The sequence below is a fragment of the Jaculus jaculus genome, chromosome 15 (genome assembly GCF_020740685.1).
Source record: "Jaculus jaculus isolate mJacJac1 chromosome 15, mJacJac1.mat.Y.cur, whole genome shotgun sequence".
Lineage (NCBI taxonomy): Eukaryota > Metazoa > Chordata > Mammalia > Rodentia > Dipodidae > Jaculus > Jaculus jaculus.
In genome coordinates this window covers 22,021,366-22,040,570 of record NC_059116.1, presented here as the reverse complement: position 1 = coordinate 22,040,570, position 19,205 = coordinate 22,021,366, and the positions used below count along the sequence as shown (strand labels likewise).

The following is a 19,205-nucleotide window of genomic DNA, read 5'->3' as shown; positions in this document are numbered from 1 at the left end:
ACACCCAACCAAAAACCACTGATGGGAGGAAAGTTTATTTATTTATTTATTTTATATTTTTTCAAGGTAGGGTCTCACTCTAGCCCAGGCTGACCTGGAATCTGCTATGTGTCTCAGGGTGGTCTTGAACTCATGGTGATCCTCCTATTTCTGCTTCCTGAGTGCTGGCATTAAAGGCATGTGCCACCACTCCCGGCTCAGGAGGAAAGTTTTTATTTCGGCTTGCAGTCTGAAAGGGGAAGCTTCATGATGGCTGGGGGAAAACATGGCAGAAGCATACGGTAGACCTCACCTCTGCCACAGCAGCTGAGAGTGCTCTGAAGGAACACTGGCAAGCTAGATAATCCTCACGCTTTACCTTCAGAGGCACCCTTCCTCCTCCAAGGCTCCACGTCCCAAGTTACCGACAGCTGGGAGCGAGCATTCAGAATACAGGAGTTTATGGGGGACATCTGATTCAACCAACCTCAAGACAGGGTCTTATTAACTTGCCTCAGCTAGCTTTGAACTTGTTCTGGCTGGGCTTGAATCTGTGATCTTTTTACTTTAGCCTCCTAAGTAGCTGGAAGTATAGCTCTGTACCTCCAGCCCTGGCTTTAAATAACTTTTTTTTTAAATTATGTATTTATTTATTTGCAAACACACACACACAGAGGGGAGGGGGACTGAATAAGCAAATGAACATGGGTGCACCAGGAATTCTGCCACTGCAGAAGGGCTCCAGGTGCATGTACCACTTTGTGTATCTGGCTTCACATGGGTACTGGGAAGTCAAACCTGCCTCATCAGGCATTCACTGCAAGCGTCTTAACAGCCGAGCCATCTCTCCAGCCCTAACTTACTTTCTTCTTTCTCTTTTACTCTTTCTTTCTTTCTTTTTTTTTTTTTTGAGGTAGGGTCTCACTCTGTTCCAGGCTGACCTGGAAATCACTGTGGAGTCTCAGGGTGGCCTCAAACTCACAGTGATCCTACCTCTGCCTCCCGAGTGCTGGGATTAAAGACATGCGCTACCATGCCTGGCCTTTTTTTAAAATTAATTTATTTTTATTAACAACTTCCACAGGAAAAAAAAAAAAAAAGAGGAAACAACTTCCATGATTGTAAACTGAATTTCTTGATGATGGTACCCATTGCCTTTTTTCCAGTGGAGATTAGGGATCTTAGCTACATAGAACACAAGACCTCTCTACCTTCCAGTCCAACTCAGCACATTGCTGTGGAAGAACATTGACAGCCATGAGTTTGAGGCCACCCTGAGACTACAAAGACCCTGCCTCAAAAAAAAAAAGTTGTCACCAGAAAATATAAAAAATAATTTTTTAAGTATTCAGATGGATGAATTAAGACAATTTAGGTTTTAGAAAATACTGCTTTTTACCAGAGGGTTACATGTAGCATGTGTAGAGCTACATGTGAGATGTATAAATGTACTGCATATATTTGCAAAAATGTGGTTTTTATAACCACTCTTCACTTCTATCTCAATTCTATTATTCATTTATTTATTTGAGAAAGAGAGAGAGAGAGAATGGATAAGCCAGGCTTTGAGCCACTGCAGAACTCCAGACACATGGGCAACCATGTGCATCTGGCTTGCACGGGTTCTGGGGAATCAAACCTGGTTCCTTAGGCTTTGCAGGCAAGCGCCTTAACTGCTAAACCTTCTCTCCAGCTCCCTGTGTCTCAGTTTCAGTCTGCAGACAGACTAGTTCCTGTAAATTCTCTAAAACCAGTAGAGTCGAGTTGTACTGACCCCAGCAAAGCATTAACTACAGTTGAGTTGCATAAGCGTTTTCAGTATTTCATTTGACAGACATGAATCCCCTTGCTGTTTCTAATCATTTCCTTTGTCCACGAATTACATTTATCATTATTTCAGTTAGAGGACATTTTGTTGGCTAGTTGACTAGGACATTTATCTCAGGATTTGGACGTAGCAGCAGGACATGGGAATGGTAGAAGTTTGTAAGTTACCAAGTGGTTGCTTTGTGTTAGCTCTCATTTTTAGTGTGACTCCACTGGTGACAGACATGTTATAGATTGTTTAGATCAGGGAACAGAAGCATAATTCTAGTGTTTTGCTCAAAGCCATATATCTAGTGGCTACCAAGGACTTGGACTTTCATTCCAGAACCATTAAGTAGTTTTCACTACAAGATGCCATCATGAAAATCAGTTAGTTATCTCATGGTTCTTTCTTCTTACATGCAAAGGCTTTAAGTGTGGCAAAAAACAATAATATAAAGCAATATCATCTCAAATCTAATTGTGATAGTTTTCCACATAAACATCTCAAGTTTCCAGACAAAGTTTTATACTACATAGTTACTAAAACAACTAGTGCCTGTGGTGTATACTGACAGGAAATGAGTATTACTGTTTTAAAAGTGCTTAATTGGGAAATAGTGCTGCATTGTCTTTAGATGACTTAGTTCAGGGAATAAGGCTTACTTATTATAACTTGACATTACTTAATTTCTAGGCTTTTTTTGTTAATTTATAGTTGGATTTCCCACCCTGATCCCCTGTCACTAGATTTTTTTAGGTGAACATTTTACTTATTTGTGTATTTATTAGTGAGAGAATGGGCGTGCCAAGGCCTCTAGCCACTGCAAACTAAAACTCCAGACATATACGCCACCTTGTGCATCTGGCTTACGTGGGTCCTGGGAAATCAAACCTGGGTCCGTAAGCCTCATAGGCAAATACTTTAACCACTAAGCCACCTCTCCAGCCCGATTTTTTAAAAAATGTTTTATTTTTTTAAATTTATTTGACAGAGAAATTGGGGGAGAGAGAGAGAATGAATGGGCACGCCACGGTCTTCAGCTACTACAAACGAACTCTAGACACATGTGCCCCTTGTGCATCTGGGTAACGTGGGTCCTGGGGAATAGAACCTTATTTTTTTTACAAACTCCAAATGCATGCATCACTTTGTGCATCTGGCTTTATTTTATGTGGGTACTGGGTACTTTGCAAGCAAGCACCTTTACCACTGAGCTATCTCTCCAGCCCAATTTTTAAAGTTAAATCTCCATATATAAGTTTATTTTTAAAGAGGTACATAGGTATGTATGTATGTGATTCAAATTGAGTTTCTTTTTCTTTTGAGTTAAAAAAAAAAAAAAGAAAGGACCCAGGTGTGGTGGTGCACACCTTTAATCCTAGGCTGTGAGTTCCAGTCCAGCTTGGGACTATATAGTGAATTCCAGGTCAGCCTAGGCTAGAGCAAGACCCTACCTTGAAAAACCAAAAGAGGAAAAACAAAAAAAACTCTGGGCTGGAGAAATGGCTTAATGGTTAAGGTGCTTGCTTGCAAAGCCTAAGGACCCAGGTTCTGTTCCCCAGAGCACGTGGAGTTAGCCAGATACACATGGCACACGTGTCTGGAGCTCATTTGTAGTGGCTAGAGGACCTGGTGCACCCTTCTCTTTCCCTTTTTCTCTCTCATAAATGAATAAATTAAAAAAAAAAAAAAAGGACCGCAGGGCATGGTCACTCAGGAGGCAGAGGTAGGAGGATCACTGTGAGTTTGGGGCCTGTCTGAGACTACATAGTGAATTCCAGGTCAGCCTGGGCTGGAGTGAAACACTACCTTGAAAACCAACCAAACAAAAATGACCACTATGGCCACTGCTTCTGCTGCTTTCCAAATCTTGAGGACATTGTAGTAGTTGTTAATTGTAATCATATGAATTTTACTTTTCCTTGGCTAATGTTTTATAAACAGACTTTGGATTTTGAATAGTTTGGTCTTAAGATGTTGCATAAGCTGACCTTGTTACTACAATTAAGATCCTGCATCCCCTCATCAAAAAACAAAAGACATTCAGGATTACTTAAGACACCTAGCCTACTTTCAGATATGCTTAGGATATGGAAACATTTAGTTGTTCTTGTTTCCCTTGCTTTCATTAAGCTTTTGTGCTATTAGAAGAAACAGTATCAGACCAGCTTTAGATAGAAGTGCAGATTGCTTCTGGAAAGGCCTTTATGAAACTTTGGTTGGTAAGACAAATGGAACAGCTAGTTAAGTTCGTTCCTTCTGTGCTTATTTGAACTTCAAAGTTCCTAGCTTAAAACTCTGGTCCGTCCCATCTTCCTAGACTTAAGTGGCTTTTGTTTTGTTTTGTTTTTGTCATGCAGGTTCTGCTCACTAATCGCCACGAGTGTGGATCTGAAGAAGAGTTTATTACCTCTCTCTTCTTTTGAGCATGTTTCACTTCAGATACACACAACGTAGCTCTCCTTCCCTATTAGATTCTTAGAAGGTAGTTATGCTTTTATAGTCTCCTTCTTGTGGCTTTCATAGATGTGATCAATAAGAGTAAAAGCTGTTCCTTTCATACTGGGCTACTGCATGCAAATCAGTTCACTTAAACCTCCTGGAGGTCTTTGGCATGCCAGACATAAATCTATGAGTGTTTATTTGTGGAGGTAACCACGGTTCAAAATAATCTAAGAGAGTTGAATTCTTTAATCCAAAATCTGGGAGAATTAGCCTTTAGTTTGTGGGAATCACTGACTTTAAGGGGTTTGCTTTTTTTTTTTTCTTTCTTTCTTTTGGCCTGTAATTGTCAAGATTCATTTAAAATGGTAAACAGCATATCAGATATTTTTTGTACTGGGCATATCTCTGAATGAGGGCTGAAAATTAACTTACATTGTACCTGTTATATACTTAACAAAACAGACTGTCAGCCTTGCTACTTAAAACATTAAGAAACGTAATTTTTTTCATGTTTGCAACTTTTAGATAAATAGATTTGCTTTTCTCTTGTATATGATGAATAAAATATGATAACATAAGATGCATCCTTTCTTTTGTATTTAGGGCTGGAAAAAAGAAAGGATTCTGGCTGAATATCCTGATGGCAGAATAATAATGGTTCTTCCTGAAGACCCAAAGTATGCCCTGAAAAAGGTAAACTTTCAGTGAAGTTGCACAGAGAAAAATTTCAGCCAATCGATTTTCTTTCTTTCTTCCTTCTTCTTATTTATTTATTTGGTTTTATGAGGTAGGGTTTCACTCTAGTCCAGGCTGACCTAGAATTCACTATGTAGTCTCAGAGTGGCCTTGAACTCACAGTGATCCTCCTACCTCTGCCTCCTGAATGCTGGATTAAAGGCGTGCACCACCATGTTCAGCATCAGCCAATTTTTTTCAACCCCCCCCCTTTTTTTTTAAACATTTTATTTATCTATTTGAGATGGGGGGGTAGTAAAAATGGGTGCATCAGGGCCTTGAGCCACTGCAAACAAACTCCAGATATATGCACCATGTTGTGCATCTGGCTTATGTGGGACATAGAGAATTGAACCTTCACAGGCAAACACCTTAACTGCTAAGCCATCTCTCCAGCTCAGCCACCTTTTTTAAAAGGACACATATTTTAAAAGAAGAATGATAAATTGAATTATAAATATAATGTTGAAAATTAAGGTTTCCTCTTATCTAGTTCCATCTAGGTCTTAGCTCAACTTAGATATCCATACTATAAGGGTTTAAAGAGGTTATTGTTTTTAGAACTGAAATAGATAATGACACCTGGGACTGCTTTGTTGTATAGGGTATTTTAAAAAGTTTTTTTTGTTTATTTTTATTTATTTATTTGAGAGGCAGATAGAGAGAGAGAATGGGCTCACCAGGGCCTCCAGCCACTGCAAATGAACTCCAGATGTCTACGCCCCCCTTGTGCATCTGGTTTACCTGGGTCCTGGGGAATCGAGCCTTGAACCAGGGTCCTTAGGCTTCACAGGCAAGCGCTTACCCGCTAAGCCATCTCTCCAGCCCTGTATAGTGTATTTTAAAGTAAACCTAATAATAAGTAATCGCATTGGGCTGGGAATGTAGCATGGGGGCTGGAATGCTTGTCCAGCACGTGTAAGTTCATGTGCTCGGTCCTCAGCGCTGCAGAAAGGAGAGTAATTTACAACAGTGGAGGCAGCCGGGCGTGGTGGGGAAGGCTTTACTTCTAGCACTTGAGGCCAGCGTGAGATTACGTAGTGAATTCCAGGTCAGCCTGGGCTAGAGCGAGACCCTACCTCACAAAAAGATAATAAAAAATAATAGAACCACTATGTTTTTCTTAGCTCCTCTGGCTGCTTTTTCAAAAATGCCTCGTAATGTAAGCAGTGGGTCCACTTATGTACTCTGATGCCACTAGAATATGTCCAGAATGTCTAGAAACACACAAAAAATGATACATTTAATATACTTTGTTTAGGCTTACAATTGGGCACCTATAAATTTAGACTATTTCACTTGAAAAGGAGGCTAAGGACAGACGATACCTTAAAAGTAGAGCCAGCGTCCTCCTCGACGCGTGCGCTTACTTTATGGTTCTTGTCTTTTCAGCTTCGTTGTCTTAGCTGACTACACGATCCCTGGTGCCCAGGATTTTTTTTGTTTTTTTTTTTCGAGGTAGGGTCTCACTCTAGCTCAGGCTGACCTGGAATTCACTATGGAGTCTCAGGGTGGCCTCGAACTCACAGTGATCCTCCTACCTCTGCCTCCCGATTAAAGGCGTGTGCCACCACGCCCGGCCCCCAGGTGCCCAGATTAGCCCCACACTGCCACTGCCTAATGATATGGACAGTGGCATGAAGAATGACACAAGACCACATTCCAATTGGAAAGGTTGATCCTTACACAAAGAGAAGAAATACTTGCTAACAGTTGACTGATGTAAATTAAATTATATACTTGGCGCAAGTCCAGCTATTAGTCAGACTTGTACAGTAAGGCCAGGCGTGGTGGCGCACACCTTTATTCCCAACACTCAGGAGGCAGAGGTAGGAGGATCACTGCTCTGAGTTTGAGGCCAGCCTGGGTTAAAGTAAGAGCTTATTGGGGGGGGGGGGGGATACTAAGGATTTTTCTATATTACCTTAAATGGCAACCAGAAGTTTTCTTTTTTTCGGGGGAGGTGCAGTTTGAGGAAGTGGCTTGCTCTATCCCAGGCTGACGTGGAATGTAGTCTCAGAGTGGCCTTGAACCCTCCAAGTGTTGGCATTGAAGGTGTGCCACCGTGCCTGGCTGAGAATTTTCTTACTAAGAATTCTCTCGGTAAACTACACATTTCCCTAATTTAGTTTCTCAAGAAAAATTGTTAACACATAGCATGCTTTATTTGCAGGTTGACGAGATCAGAGAGATGGTTGATAATGACCTAGGCTTCCAGCAGGCTCCACTCATGTGCTACTCCAGAACTAAAACTCTTCTTTTTATTTCTAATGACAAAAAAGTAGTTGGCTGCCTAATTGCAGAACATATCCAGTGGGTAAGTGACTTACATTGCCCATAGTAGATTAATGTCCCCTGAGTTTACTTTGGATAGTACAATCCTGATAAATCTGTCTATGTTTTAGATGAGGAAGAGTATGAATTCAAGAACTCTTGTGTGTAATTCTTTACTAGATAGGTGGTGTGTCTTATATGGGAATCAGCTTTTATTCCCTCTGCCCCCCCCTTTGTTGTGTTGTTTTGAGATAGGGTCTTACTGTGCAAATGTAATCTAGGCTGGCCTGGAGCTCACTGTAGCTTAGACTGGCCTCAAAGACAACCCCGAGTACTGGAATTATTGTGTACCACCATGCCGGCTTGGGGATTAGCTTTTTTAAAAATATATATTCTTTCATTTATTTGAGAGGGAGGAAGAAGCAGAGAGAGAGCGAAAGCGCATGCCAGGGACCTCCAGCCACTACATACGAACTCCAGATGCGTGCGCCCCCTTGTGCATTCAGCTTACGTGGATCCTGGAGGGTCAAACTGGGATCCTCTGGCTTTGCAGGCAAATGCCTTAACTGATAAGCCATCTCTCCAGCCCACCCCCTTTTAAATTAATTAATTAATTAATTTTATTTTTCAAGGAAGGGTCTCACTCTAGCCCAGATGACATGTAACTCAACTTGGATCTTGAGGCCAGCCTCCACCTACCTTAATTTCCTGAGTTTTGGGACTAAAGGCCCCTTTTTATCTTTTTGTGGTAAGGTCTCTTGTAGTCCTGGCTGCTCTTAAAATGTATGGGTGAGGCTGGCCTTGAGTTGCTCCTCCTGTCTGCACATCCTGAGAGCTGGGCTTACAGCTGTGCACCTTCATACCTGGCAATGGCCTGTCTTTATAAATAAAAAAAATTGACACTGCTAACACCCATTTGTCCCCATATTTGTTTGGGGCCACTTTCATATTACAAAGGCAGAGTGATTAGTACTGAACAGCTGCCCGTTAGATCCTTTCTTTAACTGTGCCCTCCCCTCAACGTGGACATTTTACAGGGCTATCGAGTTATAGAAGAGAAGCTTCCGGCTGTCAGGTCGGAAGAGGAAAAGGTCGGGTTTGAAAGGCAGAAGGCCTGGTGCTGCTCCACGCTGCCGGAGCCGGCCATTTGCGGGATCAGCCGCATCTGGGTGTTCAGCATGATGCGGCGGAGGAAGATCGCTTCGCGCATGATCGAATGCCTGAGGTAACAGGAGTGGACCGGGAATGCCCTTCTCCACGTCATTTGCAGTAGTTCATGACTTTTATTATTTTTTCCCCGAGGTAGGGTCTCACTGTAGTCCACGCTGACCTAGAATTCACTACGTAATCTCAGTGTGGCCTCGAACTCACCGTGATCCTCCTACCTCTGCCTTCCCAGTGTGAGATTAAAGGTGTGGGCCTCCACACCTGGCTTCTTTCTTCCTCTTTTCTATAAATCACCTTTGATAAGGGATAAGTGAAGGGAGTTAACCATTCATAAGAGGCTGAGCGGGCAAAACTGCATACAGCTGTCACTCCTGTTTCAGCACCCCCCACCCCCCAAAGCAAAGTGCGGCCCATGCAGTAAGCGCCCATCTCAGTACCTCCTCAGCCACGGGCGGCCATCAGCCTCCTTTTCGTCTCAGTGTACTTGCCTGTTTTGAACATGTCACAGTCCTGGTTCTACATGGTCTTTGTGAGTGGTTTCTGTTGAAGCACCATGTGTGCACGTGTCACCTGTATTGTAGCATGTATCAATCTTCTTCTTTAGCCAAATAACATGGTGCAATATAGTTAAATTTTATTTATTTGAGACACACAGAGAGAGAATGGCACACCAGGGCCTCTAGCCACTTCAAATGAACTCCAGATGCCACCTTGGGCATCTGCCTTATGTGGGTCCTGGGGAATCGAACCTGGTCCTTTGGCTTTGCAGGCAGGTGCCTTATATATATATATATTTTAATTAAAGAAAATTATTTAGCCAGGTGTGGTGCACGCCTTAATCCCAGCACTTGAGAGGCAGAGAGAGGTAGGAGGATTGCAGTGAATTCGAGGCTACCCTCACCCTGAGACTACATGAGAACAAATGGGTGAGCCAGGGCCTCTAGCCACTGCAAAAGAACTCCAGATGCATGCACCATATTGTGCATCTGGCTTTATGTGGGTACTGGGAAATTAAATCAGGGTTGTTAGGCTTTTAGTCCAGTGCCTTAACCTCTGTGCCATCTCTCCATCCCATGGTCTCAGACTCTTTCTAAAAAAAGTATTTTTATTGATCACATAAGCTGCGTATATTTAATGTATTCGGTCTGATAAATTTTGGCATGCCCATGACACCATCACTACAGTTGGGAACAGCCAGCCCGTCATTAATGAATGCTTTGACTGCCGAGCCGTCCTCCCCAGCCCTGCGTCACCTCCACGAGCTTCCTTGGGTCTCTCTCTTCCTTACCTTCCCCTTCCCCTTTTTTTATTGGCATTTGATAGTTTTTGCATGTGAAGAGAATGTCATTTAACATCTTTTGCCCCTCCCCAACTTCCCTCTCTCCTGAGCACACCAGGGCCTCTTGCCACTGCAAATGAGCACCATGTGTATCTGGCTTACATGGGTTCTGGGGAGTCAAACCTGGGTCCTTAGGCTTCACAGGCAAGCACCTTCACCACTAAGCCATTTCTCCAACCCTCAAGTCTTTATAATATAGCATTACTTAAGTCTTATAAAATGAATTTAACAGGTTTTTCCAGTTTTATTTACTAGAAAGTTTTTAACCTTTCCCATTCTCTCCCACCTTTTTCTTTTTTTTTTTAATAGGAGTAACTTTATATATGGCTCCTATTTGAGTAAAGAAGAAATTGCGTTCTCAGATCCTACTCCTGATGGAAAATTGTTTGCAACACAGTACTGTGGCACGGGTCAGTTTCTGGTATATAATTTTATTAATGGACAGAATGCCACCTAAAACCAATCTTGCCTACACTAACCAGAAGACATCTGTCTGTTGAAGAGAATGTGTTGGTTGCTGACTTTAACCAGGAACTAGGGCCATTTTTATTACAAGAACTCAGGACTGGAAACAATCATATATATGGTTGTTCCATTTTCATAAAATTGGAAACAATGCAGTAATAGCTTATTATTGTTTTGTTTTTTAAAGAAGATATTTTATTATCTTTTACAGAAATTTATGATTGATGTATTTTATCTATAGTTATTTAGACCTGTTTACATGCAGCAGGTGATCGTTCATAGTGGACTGAAAACCAATGCAAGGACTGTGGTCTCAGTGATAAGCATATTTTGAAGTTCTTGATATGGAAGTATACCAGTGTAGCTTGGTACTGTATTTTTTATATTGATCTACTGATACCAGTTATAGGTTTAAAGATTGTATTTTCGCAGAGTGGAAGCCAGTGTTTTTGAGTTATTATTCAAGAAGGGTACAGTATTATGAATTTGAAGCTAATTCTTAAAAGGTGGAATGAAGTACTTTAAGGAAAAAAAAAAAAACCCTACAGAAAAGTTCCAAAAGGTGGGATGAATTTGAAATGTTGAGTGTTTTCTATTTTTCTTTGCTGTCTTTGATGGCAGAAGTAGAAAGTGACTTTCCTTCCTGGGAAGCTCTAGATGCCTAAAATTATCAAGAGTACATTATGAGTTCATTATTTTATTCTGGTTTCACTTAAAAATAAAGAAAAAAAAAAAAAAAAGCTAAGTTGGCCCAAATGGGCTATTAACAAGTCTCGGTCAGGCCCCTGAGGCAAACTGTGGGAGAGCCGCGAGCTCAAGGAGCCTTGCGCCGGGCCTGGCTGTCCTCAGAACGCTGCGCTGGGTGTACGCCCGCATTCCTGGACTTCATTTTGATACTTATCTGTCCTTCATAGTGCCCTCTACTTTTAAAGGGTTTATATGTTGAAAAACTGCTGTGGCCTTTTATGATCTGTACATAATGTAGAATAAAACAATAAAATACTTGATAGCTTTTTCTAAGTGATCATTATACTAAGACGGTGTTGTGTGGTCATTTGTACTTTTTCAGGGAGTTTTTTTAGGATTGCAACCTTGAAATATGATTAAAACATAGCCTTCTTGGCTTCCCTCTGTACTGAATTAAAAAAAAAAATTATTGACTACTTCCATAAATATAGACAATATGCCATGATCATAATCATCTCCCACCACTCTCCCTTTTCCCCTCTGGAATTCTTCCACTGAGTCCCATTTTTCAAACACAGCCTTTTTAAAAAAACAGTTAATTTATTTATTTGACAGAGAGGAGAGAATGAATGGTTTCGCGAGGGCCTCCAGCCACTGCAAATGAACTCTGTGCGCATGTGCCCTCTGGTGCATCTGGCTAACGTGGGTCCTGGGGAATCGAACCTAGGTCCTTTGGCTTTGCAGGGAAATGCCTAAACCGCTAAGCCATCCCTCCAGCCCCCTGCTTTTTTTTTTTGTAAAGTTTAGGGAGACTTTATTAGATTGACAGAAGGAAAGAGGAGAGCATATGAAGAGCTCCTGTAATGAGAAGACAGGAGGAGATCAAGGAAGAGAGAGGTCTTGCCCATGAGAAGCGGGGGGGGGGGGGTGGTTAGGGGAGGTGGGGATAAATCCCACCTAGAAACCCAAATTGGCTCATTCATAGGTTCTGAATGGGGGCTGAGCTAACCAGCCACAATGCCAGGATCTTTCCAGGAATCTTAATTCTAAGAAAAGGGAAAGTCCTGCCTAGGAAGGGACTCAGATTGTTTATGGGAAAACAGATCTAGGGACTCCTTTAGTCATGAGATAATCCACCTCCTTCTCTGACCTTTGGCCAGGTGGAGACTACAAGGGCAGACTCAAGGACATGCCCTGCTCTTACTTTCAGGGGCCCAGTCACCCTGAACTGCCTCAACCTCTCTGAAGAAGTAACCCTAACTTCCCTCAGGGAAGCGGGACAATGACCCATCTGGCTTCTTCAGGCTTAGCCGGGTCATCATGTTTGGCAGTTGGGAAACTTCTGCACAGAGTCAATCTAAGAAACCCCAAAACTGCATTGGTTGACAGGAAGGCCGTCCTGAAGAAAATGTTGGGAAAGAATGAAAGGAAGGAGTTAAGGGGAGTGGGCATTGAGTAAATTTGGAGCTTTTCAGGGATCCCATTCTTGTCAACCTTCAGGCTTTGGAGGATAGTTGAGGGGACCCAGTTAGATGGAGTTACATTGTAAACACAGCCTTCATAAAGGTAGTTTTTCAAAGTATTATGCATTGGCTGCAACTCCAAAAATCCTTCCCGGTTTTTCTAGAAATGAAGGGCCAGGGCCCAAGAATTTGGAAGTGCTACCATGGTTCTAGTTGGATTACCTTTAGGCACTGAAATGACACATTCATCATGGCTCCCCAAAATTTAGGGCCTTAAATAATGATGGACAATTAAGTATATATACACTTTATCCCCCTATAGATTTGTGCTTAATTCTCTCATATTGCTGGCTTCATAAGACAGGTCACATTTTTTTTTTCTCTTTAATATTTTTTTTATTTGAGAAAGAGGCAGAGAGAGAAAGGAGGAGAGAATGGGTGCACTAGGGCTTCCAGCCACTGTAAATGAACTGCAGATGCATGCACCCCCTTGTACATCTGGCTTAAGTGGGTCCTGGGGAATTGAACCAGGATCCTTTGGCTTTGCAGGCAAACACCTTAACTGCTAAGCCATCTCTCCAGCCCTAAGGGTCCCATTTCTATGTGAGCTACTGTGCCTGGACATACTTGATCACTTGATGGTTTTTAGACCTTGGGGTTAAAGATATATATGTTGCTTTAAATGTTGCCATTACTGGGAGAACATTTACTTCCATGTTAATAATGGTGGTGGGGGAAACAGCCCCTCAAATACATTTACAATCTAGGTCTTTCTTTCAGAGTAATATCTTTAACATGTGAATGTTTGCTGTGTCAGACCCTCTAGCAGTTAACATTCTCATTGCTGGGACAAAACTCCCAACCAGAAGTGCTGATGGGAAGGGTGGGGTTATTTTGGCTTATGGGTTTGGGGGGCAGTTTTGTCATGGTGGGGAAGCATGGTCCAGGCTGACCTGAAATTCACTATGTAGTCTCAGGGTGGCCTTGAACTCTCAGCGATCCACCTACCTACCTTGCCTCCCGAATGCTGGGATTAAAGGCATGTGCCATCATGCCCGGCTAATATTTTTTTAATTATTTATTTACAAGGAGAGAGAATATGAATATGGGCATGCTAGGTTTCCTGCCACTGCAAACGAACTCCAGACACATGTCCCATTTTGTGCATCTGGTTTTATGTACATACTGGGGAACTGAACTCAGGTCCTTAGGCTTTACAGGCAAGTGCTTTTAACCACTGAGCTGTCTCTCTGACCCTGTCATTTGGGTTTTAATAAGCAGGCTGAGATGGGAAAATGGGAATTAGGCCAGGAGTATTTGATGGGGAGACATCAAGATTTTGAGGTGATTATAAACCTTCCATGTGGAGCTACCTGTTACCCAAGTTGGTATTTGGAAGTTGGAGAGGTTGGATGAAGCAGATAAACCTGGGTTCTTTAAAGGCTTAGAATAAATCATCCCCAGGGGGTTGTAAAGGAGAAGTTAAAGAGGAACAAGGAACACCATCATTAAGTGTCTCTAGGAAGAAAGTGGAGAGATGAGAGCCAGAAGCAAGGGAAACCTACAGTACTGTGACAGGAGAGCCTTCATGACGATGGAGAAGCTGGTTCTGTGAAGAGGTGGCCAGCACTGGCCAGTGAGTATGCACCAGTGGCCAAGCTTCAGAAGAGGTGGTTTTATAACTGCTTATGTAAAGATTACATATATACGGTTGATGGCCTTCAAATAATTGTTCCTTTTTAAAAATGTCTAGTACATATAAGGGAATAATTGTTCTCTGGATGCTTTTCTAGGGTGAGGAAGTTGAACATGAAGGTTCAGCTGGAGGATGGCTTGGCAGTGGTTCATACATCTGGAGTTCATTTTCAGTAGCTGGAGGCCCTGGTATACATATTCTCTCCTCCCCCTCCTTACAAATATTTTTTTTAAAAAAATTGTTGGCCTGAGTAGACACTGCAAGCCTCATATTTTGGCAGCCAGGCCAAATTAGCCAATGGGTGCAATAGTGGCACATGTCATGGTGGAAACCAACTGCCCTCTAATTGGACTGGAGGCCTGCTCCATTGGAGGGAATACATTCCTGATACTGAAAACCTAAAATGGATAGTCATGAGCCCTATGAGTGTAATGTCTGCTGTTGTCTGGCTAAATGTATATACTGTGCTCATCAAACTGCCCAGGAAGCACTTCTCTTAATATTCATAGCCATATATTAATGCTACTCTCATGTTTGGTACAGAACCTTCTCTTTATAGATGGCAATGGCCTTGGGATGACTCAGAAGGCACCATGGTACTGGGAAGAAGTGACACAGGAGTGCTCAGCTCTGAAATATCTCTATCACACCTTCCAAGGTTCAGGGTCTAATGTGGAAGACATGGCAGAAAGAGTATAAGAGCCAAAGGAAGGATAGGACTCCTTACAACATGCTCCTCCAGACACAGAATAGCCTGGATATCCATGACCTCACAGTGCCTGACACTACCTACACAAGACCATCATGATAGGAGGAAAAGACCATGACATCAAAGTAAAAGAGAGACTGATTGAGAGGAGGGGTATATGACGGAGAATGGAGTTTCCGAGGGGAAAGTAGGAGGAGGCAGGGTATTACCATGGGATATTGTTTACAGTCATGGAAGTTGTTAATAAAAAAATAATAAATTTAGGGCTGGAGAGATGGCTTAGCGGTTAAGCGCTTGCCTGTGAAGCCTGAGGACCCCGGTTCGAGGCTCGGTTCCCCAGGTCCCACGTTAGCCAGATGCACAAGGGGGCGCACGCGTCTGGAGTTCGTTTGCAGTGGCTGGAGGCCCTGGCGCGCCCATTCTCTCTCTCTCTCTGTCTATTTGCCTCTCTCTCTCTCTCTGTCACTCAAATAAATAAATAAAATGAACAAAAAACATTTTTTTTTTAAAATAACAAATTTAAAAAAATTGTTGGAGAGATGGCTTAGCAGTTAAGGTGCTTGCCTGTGAAGCCTAAGGACCCAGGTTTGATTCTCCAGGTCCCACATAAGCCAGGTGCACATGGTGGCGCATGCATCTGGACTTCATGAATAAATAATTATTTTAAATATTTGGTAAGGGCTGGAGAGATGGCTTAGCCATTAAGCGCTGGCCTGTGAAGTGTAAGGACCTCGGTTCGAGGCTCGATTCCCCAGGACCCATGATCGCCAGATGCACAAGGGGGTGCACATGTCTGGAGTTTGTTTGCAGTGGCTGGAAGCCCTGACGCACCCATTCTTTCCCTTCCTGTCTTTCTCTCACTTCCTCCCTCCTTCTCTTTGTCTGTTGCTCTCAAATAACTAAATTTAAAAAAAAAATTAAAAAAGATTATTAAATACTTGGTAATCAAACAGGAAGGCATTTCAGAGGACAACTGTCACTTCTTTTTTTTTTTTGGTTTTCGAGGTAGGGTCTCACTCTAGCTCAGGCTGACCTTGAATTCACTATAGAGTCTCAGGGTGGCCTCGAACTCACAGCAATCCTCCTACCTCTGCCTCCCGAATGCTGGGATTAAAGGCATGCACTACCATGCCCGGCGACAACTGTTATTTCTATTCAAGAGTTGGTAAAATCAGGTGGCGTTTAAAATGAAATCCAGATTAACAGTAACATCACAATTCCAGCAACCTAAGGGTGTGTTTCTAAGGAGACCAAAGTGGATCTGCATCTATAATGGCGTGGAAGTCAAGAGTTAGGTCTGCAGCTATTTTGTGTCTGTATTTGCATTCTGCAAAGCTTCAGATTTTCATTCAGCAAATACCTAATTTTCTTGGATTCTTGTCCCAAAATAATAGACTCTAGAGCCATCTAACATAATGCTGCGATTTTCAGCCCCCCCTTTTTTTTTTGAAGTTTTATTTGAGAGAGAGGCAGGTAGGGAGAGAATGGGTGCACCAGGGCCTCCAGCCACTGCCTATGAACTCCAGGCTTACGTGGGTACTAGGGAATTGAACCTGGGTCCTTATGCTTCCCAAACAAGCGCCTTAACCGCTAAGCCATCTGTCCAGTCCCATTCTTTTGGCATTGCTAAAGTCAGGGAGGGAGGGAGTGTGTGTGTGCGCGCGCGCATGCGCGGGAAGGGGAGAATGCTCCACAGCACGCATCTGGAGGGCAGAGGAAGACTTTTGGTCTTTGCTGGCTGCTGAATTTGAGGCAGTGTCTCTCATTCTCACTCTGCTGTTACTGCTCGTTGTTGGGCTTGCTGCAAGCTTGGGAGTTCTGGGGAGAGTCTCTTGTCTCCGTGTCCCATCTCTGGGACTACAGAAGCCCACCGCAGCTTCCAGCTGCTTTCTATAGGACCAAGGGATTAGACTCAGGTACTCAGGCTCAGTGGCAAACCCTTGATCCATGCAGCCATCTCCCTAGCCTTCCTTCCATTTCTTTCTTCCTTTTTTTTTTTTTTTTTCTTTCTTGCCTTCCCACCCCAAGTAAGGTCTCACTCTATAGTTCCAGGCTGTCCTTGAACTCACAGAACCTCCTACTTCTGCCTCCCAAGTGCTGGGATTAAAGGTGTGTGCCACCATGCCTGGCTCCATTTCTTTTCTTTTTTTTATTTTTATTTTTTGGTTTCTCAAGGTAGGGTCTCACACTGGTACAGGCTGACCTGGAATTCACCATGTAGTCTCAGGGTGGCCTCAAACTCATGGCGATCCTCCTACCTCTGCCTCCCGAGTGCTGGGATTAAAGGTGTGCGCCACCATGCCTGGCTCCATTTCTTAACATAATAGAGAAAATTGTTCAAAGAAAGCAAACTTTGGGGGGAGGGGATGGAGAGTGGGAGATAATTTTAATACATTCACCAAATGAAAGGACAAGGACATTAGCATTGACACAATTTGAGACAACTCAGAATCATAAACAAAATGTGAGGTAGACTGACTAGTGAAGTTCACCAAATTTTGGTTTGAGAATTTTACAGTAATAAAGTAACACAGGTGCCCCCGTTTCTAAAAGTCATAAGAAGCAGTTGCATAAATTATAGCCAAAACAAATTGACCACAACAGTTCTTCCAATCTTCGGTTTACATTCATCATTAACCTGTGTGCACGTTCAGGTGTGCTGAGGCTCAGCAGGTCTGTAGGTAAGTTACTGTGTGTCTTCGAGGATCAGTTTGCCCCACCTCAGTGTCTGTCCTGAAGAATGGAAGGGGGGAAAAAAAATCAAGCAGTCCATGACATGTGCTAACACATCATGGCGCCCTGTCATTGTGCAACCTCATCCTAAAAGAGGACCTAGCATTCTGTAAGGAATTCCTCAGGTGATTTTTAAAAGATCCAAACCTTAGTACAATGGGCTTTGGAAAGGAGAGGCAGGACCACTGAAGTTTCTCCACTGTTCCGGAAGTATTCTGGCTTCCTTCTGGCGCATCTCTCGCCCAGAGTTGATTGATTCAAGCTGGTAATCCACTTGAATTCCCAGAGTGCAGCCCTAGTTAACGTGGAGGACCTGTAACTTTAAAAAATTATCCTGTGGACTCCGAAGCCCAAGGAGAGAAAAATAAGAAAGAGCCAGAAGAAACTTTTCTGAGGTCATCTGCCCCAGGGACAAGTGTTTTAGAATCATTTCAAGTAGTTTTATTTGCCCTACATAGTGTTATGGGAATATTGCACAAACTGGGTTTCTTGATATCTGCACTGGGCCCTTTCAACAAAACAGAAACAAGGTACATTCATATCTAAACCAAACTGTCCTGGACCCCTTTGCCAAAAAAATTCTGTACTAAAAGCAGTATTTTTTAAAGCATGTATAAGGCAGGTCCTCTTTGAAGGACAATTAAAAGTGGGGTTAAAAGGAATTGTTCATTTCAAAATACATTTAAAGCATCGTAAGTTGCCATCAAACCCAAGTGATCCACAAACCATTTTCAGTCAAATACAGTCCATCTTTTCACTAGCTGTAAACTCTGTTATCTCAAGATAACAGGTCTGGTCCATTAACACTTAAAGTAAATGCAGGCATCGTAGGTCACTCTTAGTAATTTCAGGTCATAAGATAGATTCAAGTAAAAACTATTTTACGTGGAGTTAAAGATGATAACAGGCTGAGAAAATTCTGGACAGATTGCTTAATGACGAACTGAAGTATTTTTTAAGTTGAAACTCCCAATAGCCTATTTTAGAATAATTTCTAAAAATGGTTCTGATGAGAATTTTTGGTGAGGGATCCATAGAAAAACATACGCCTTCTGCTGTTCATAGAGACCCAGCACTCCCTGTTGACTTGAATGAGTCCGAAAGACCCTTTGTGGGATCTTCCTTGTTCACAAAGCAAGTCACTGGGAGAACCAAGTGAGATTTCTTAACATGGCTCTGTTTCCTGTCTCCCCATGGTTGCATGTTGCATGTCAGTGTAAGGCAGCTGATGTTCAGTGTGTCTTTTAAAGGAAGCTTCACCTGAGTCCAGCCTGGCATTTAGGCTTGCTGGTGCCCGACTGCTTACTACATTCAACCAAAAACAGCGTGGGTGCAGGTTGACTGCAAAAAGCAAGCTAACTGGCCCAACTAATTAATCAGCTTCTTACTCTCCTAGATGTAATAATATGCTTAGACTGGGGGGGCGGGGGATGGTTTTTGAAAGAAATGAGAGGAACAAAGGAAGTAAGAGAAGCTTCAGAAATGCGCACAAGGCCTGCTCTGCATTTACGGATTTCATTTGTTCAGTTTAAATAGTAAACTTTTAACTCCTGTGGAAATTTTGCCAAAAGTTTCAATACATATAAGATTATAAATCTTAAACTAACACTGCACAGAGAAAAAAGACACAGCTACTTATTTTTTTCTTAAATACAAATATCTTCTACATTCTATCATTTCAGACCCCTGAGTAATACTGTACC

The 19,205-nt window shown here is 42.5% G+C and overlaps 1 protein-coding gene across 3 annotated transcripts in view; it reads left to right on the top strand.

The window, feature by feature from the left end:
- Esco1 (establishment of sister chromatid cohesion N-acetyltransferase 1) overlaps nt 1-11,250 on the top strand; it is a 49,071-nt gene extending 37,821 nt beyond the window's left edge. For all 3 annotated transcript variants that reach the window (XM_045135238.1, XM_045135235.1, XM_045135237.1), the window contains exons 10-13: nt 4,838-4,927; nt 7,143-7,286; nt 8,281-8,468; nt 10,059-11,250. In XM_045135238.1, the coding sequence (XP_044991173.1) occupies nt 4,838-4,927; nt 7,143-7,286; nt 8,281-8,468; nt 10,059-10,206 (570 nt within the window). In that variant the 3' untranslated portion in view covers nt 10,207-11,250. The remainder of the gene's footprint in view (nt 1-4,837; nt 4,928-7,142; nt 7,287-8,280; nt 8,469-10,058) is intronic.
- Nucleotides 11,251-19,205: the final 7,955 nt, after the last annotated feature.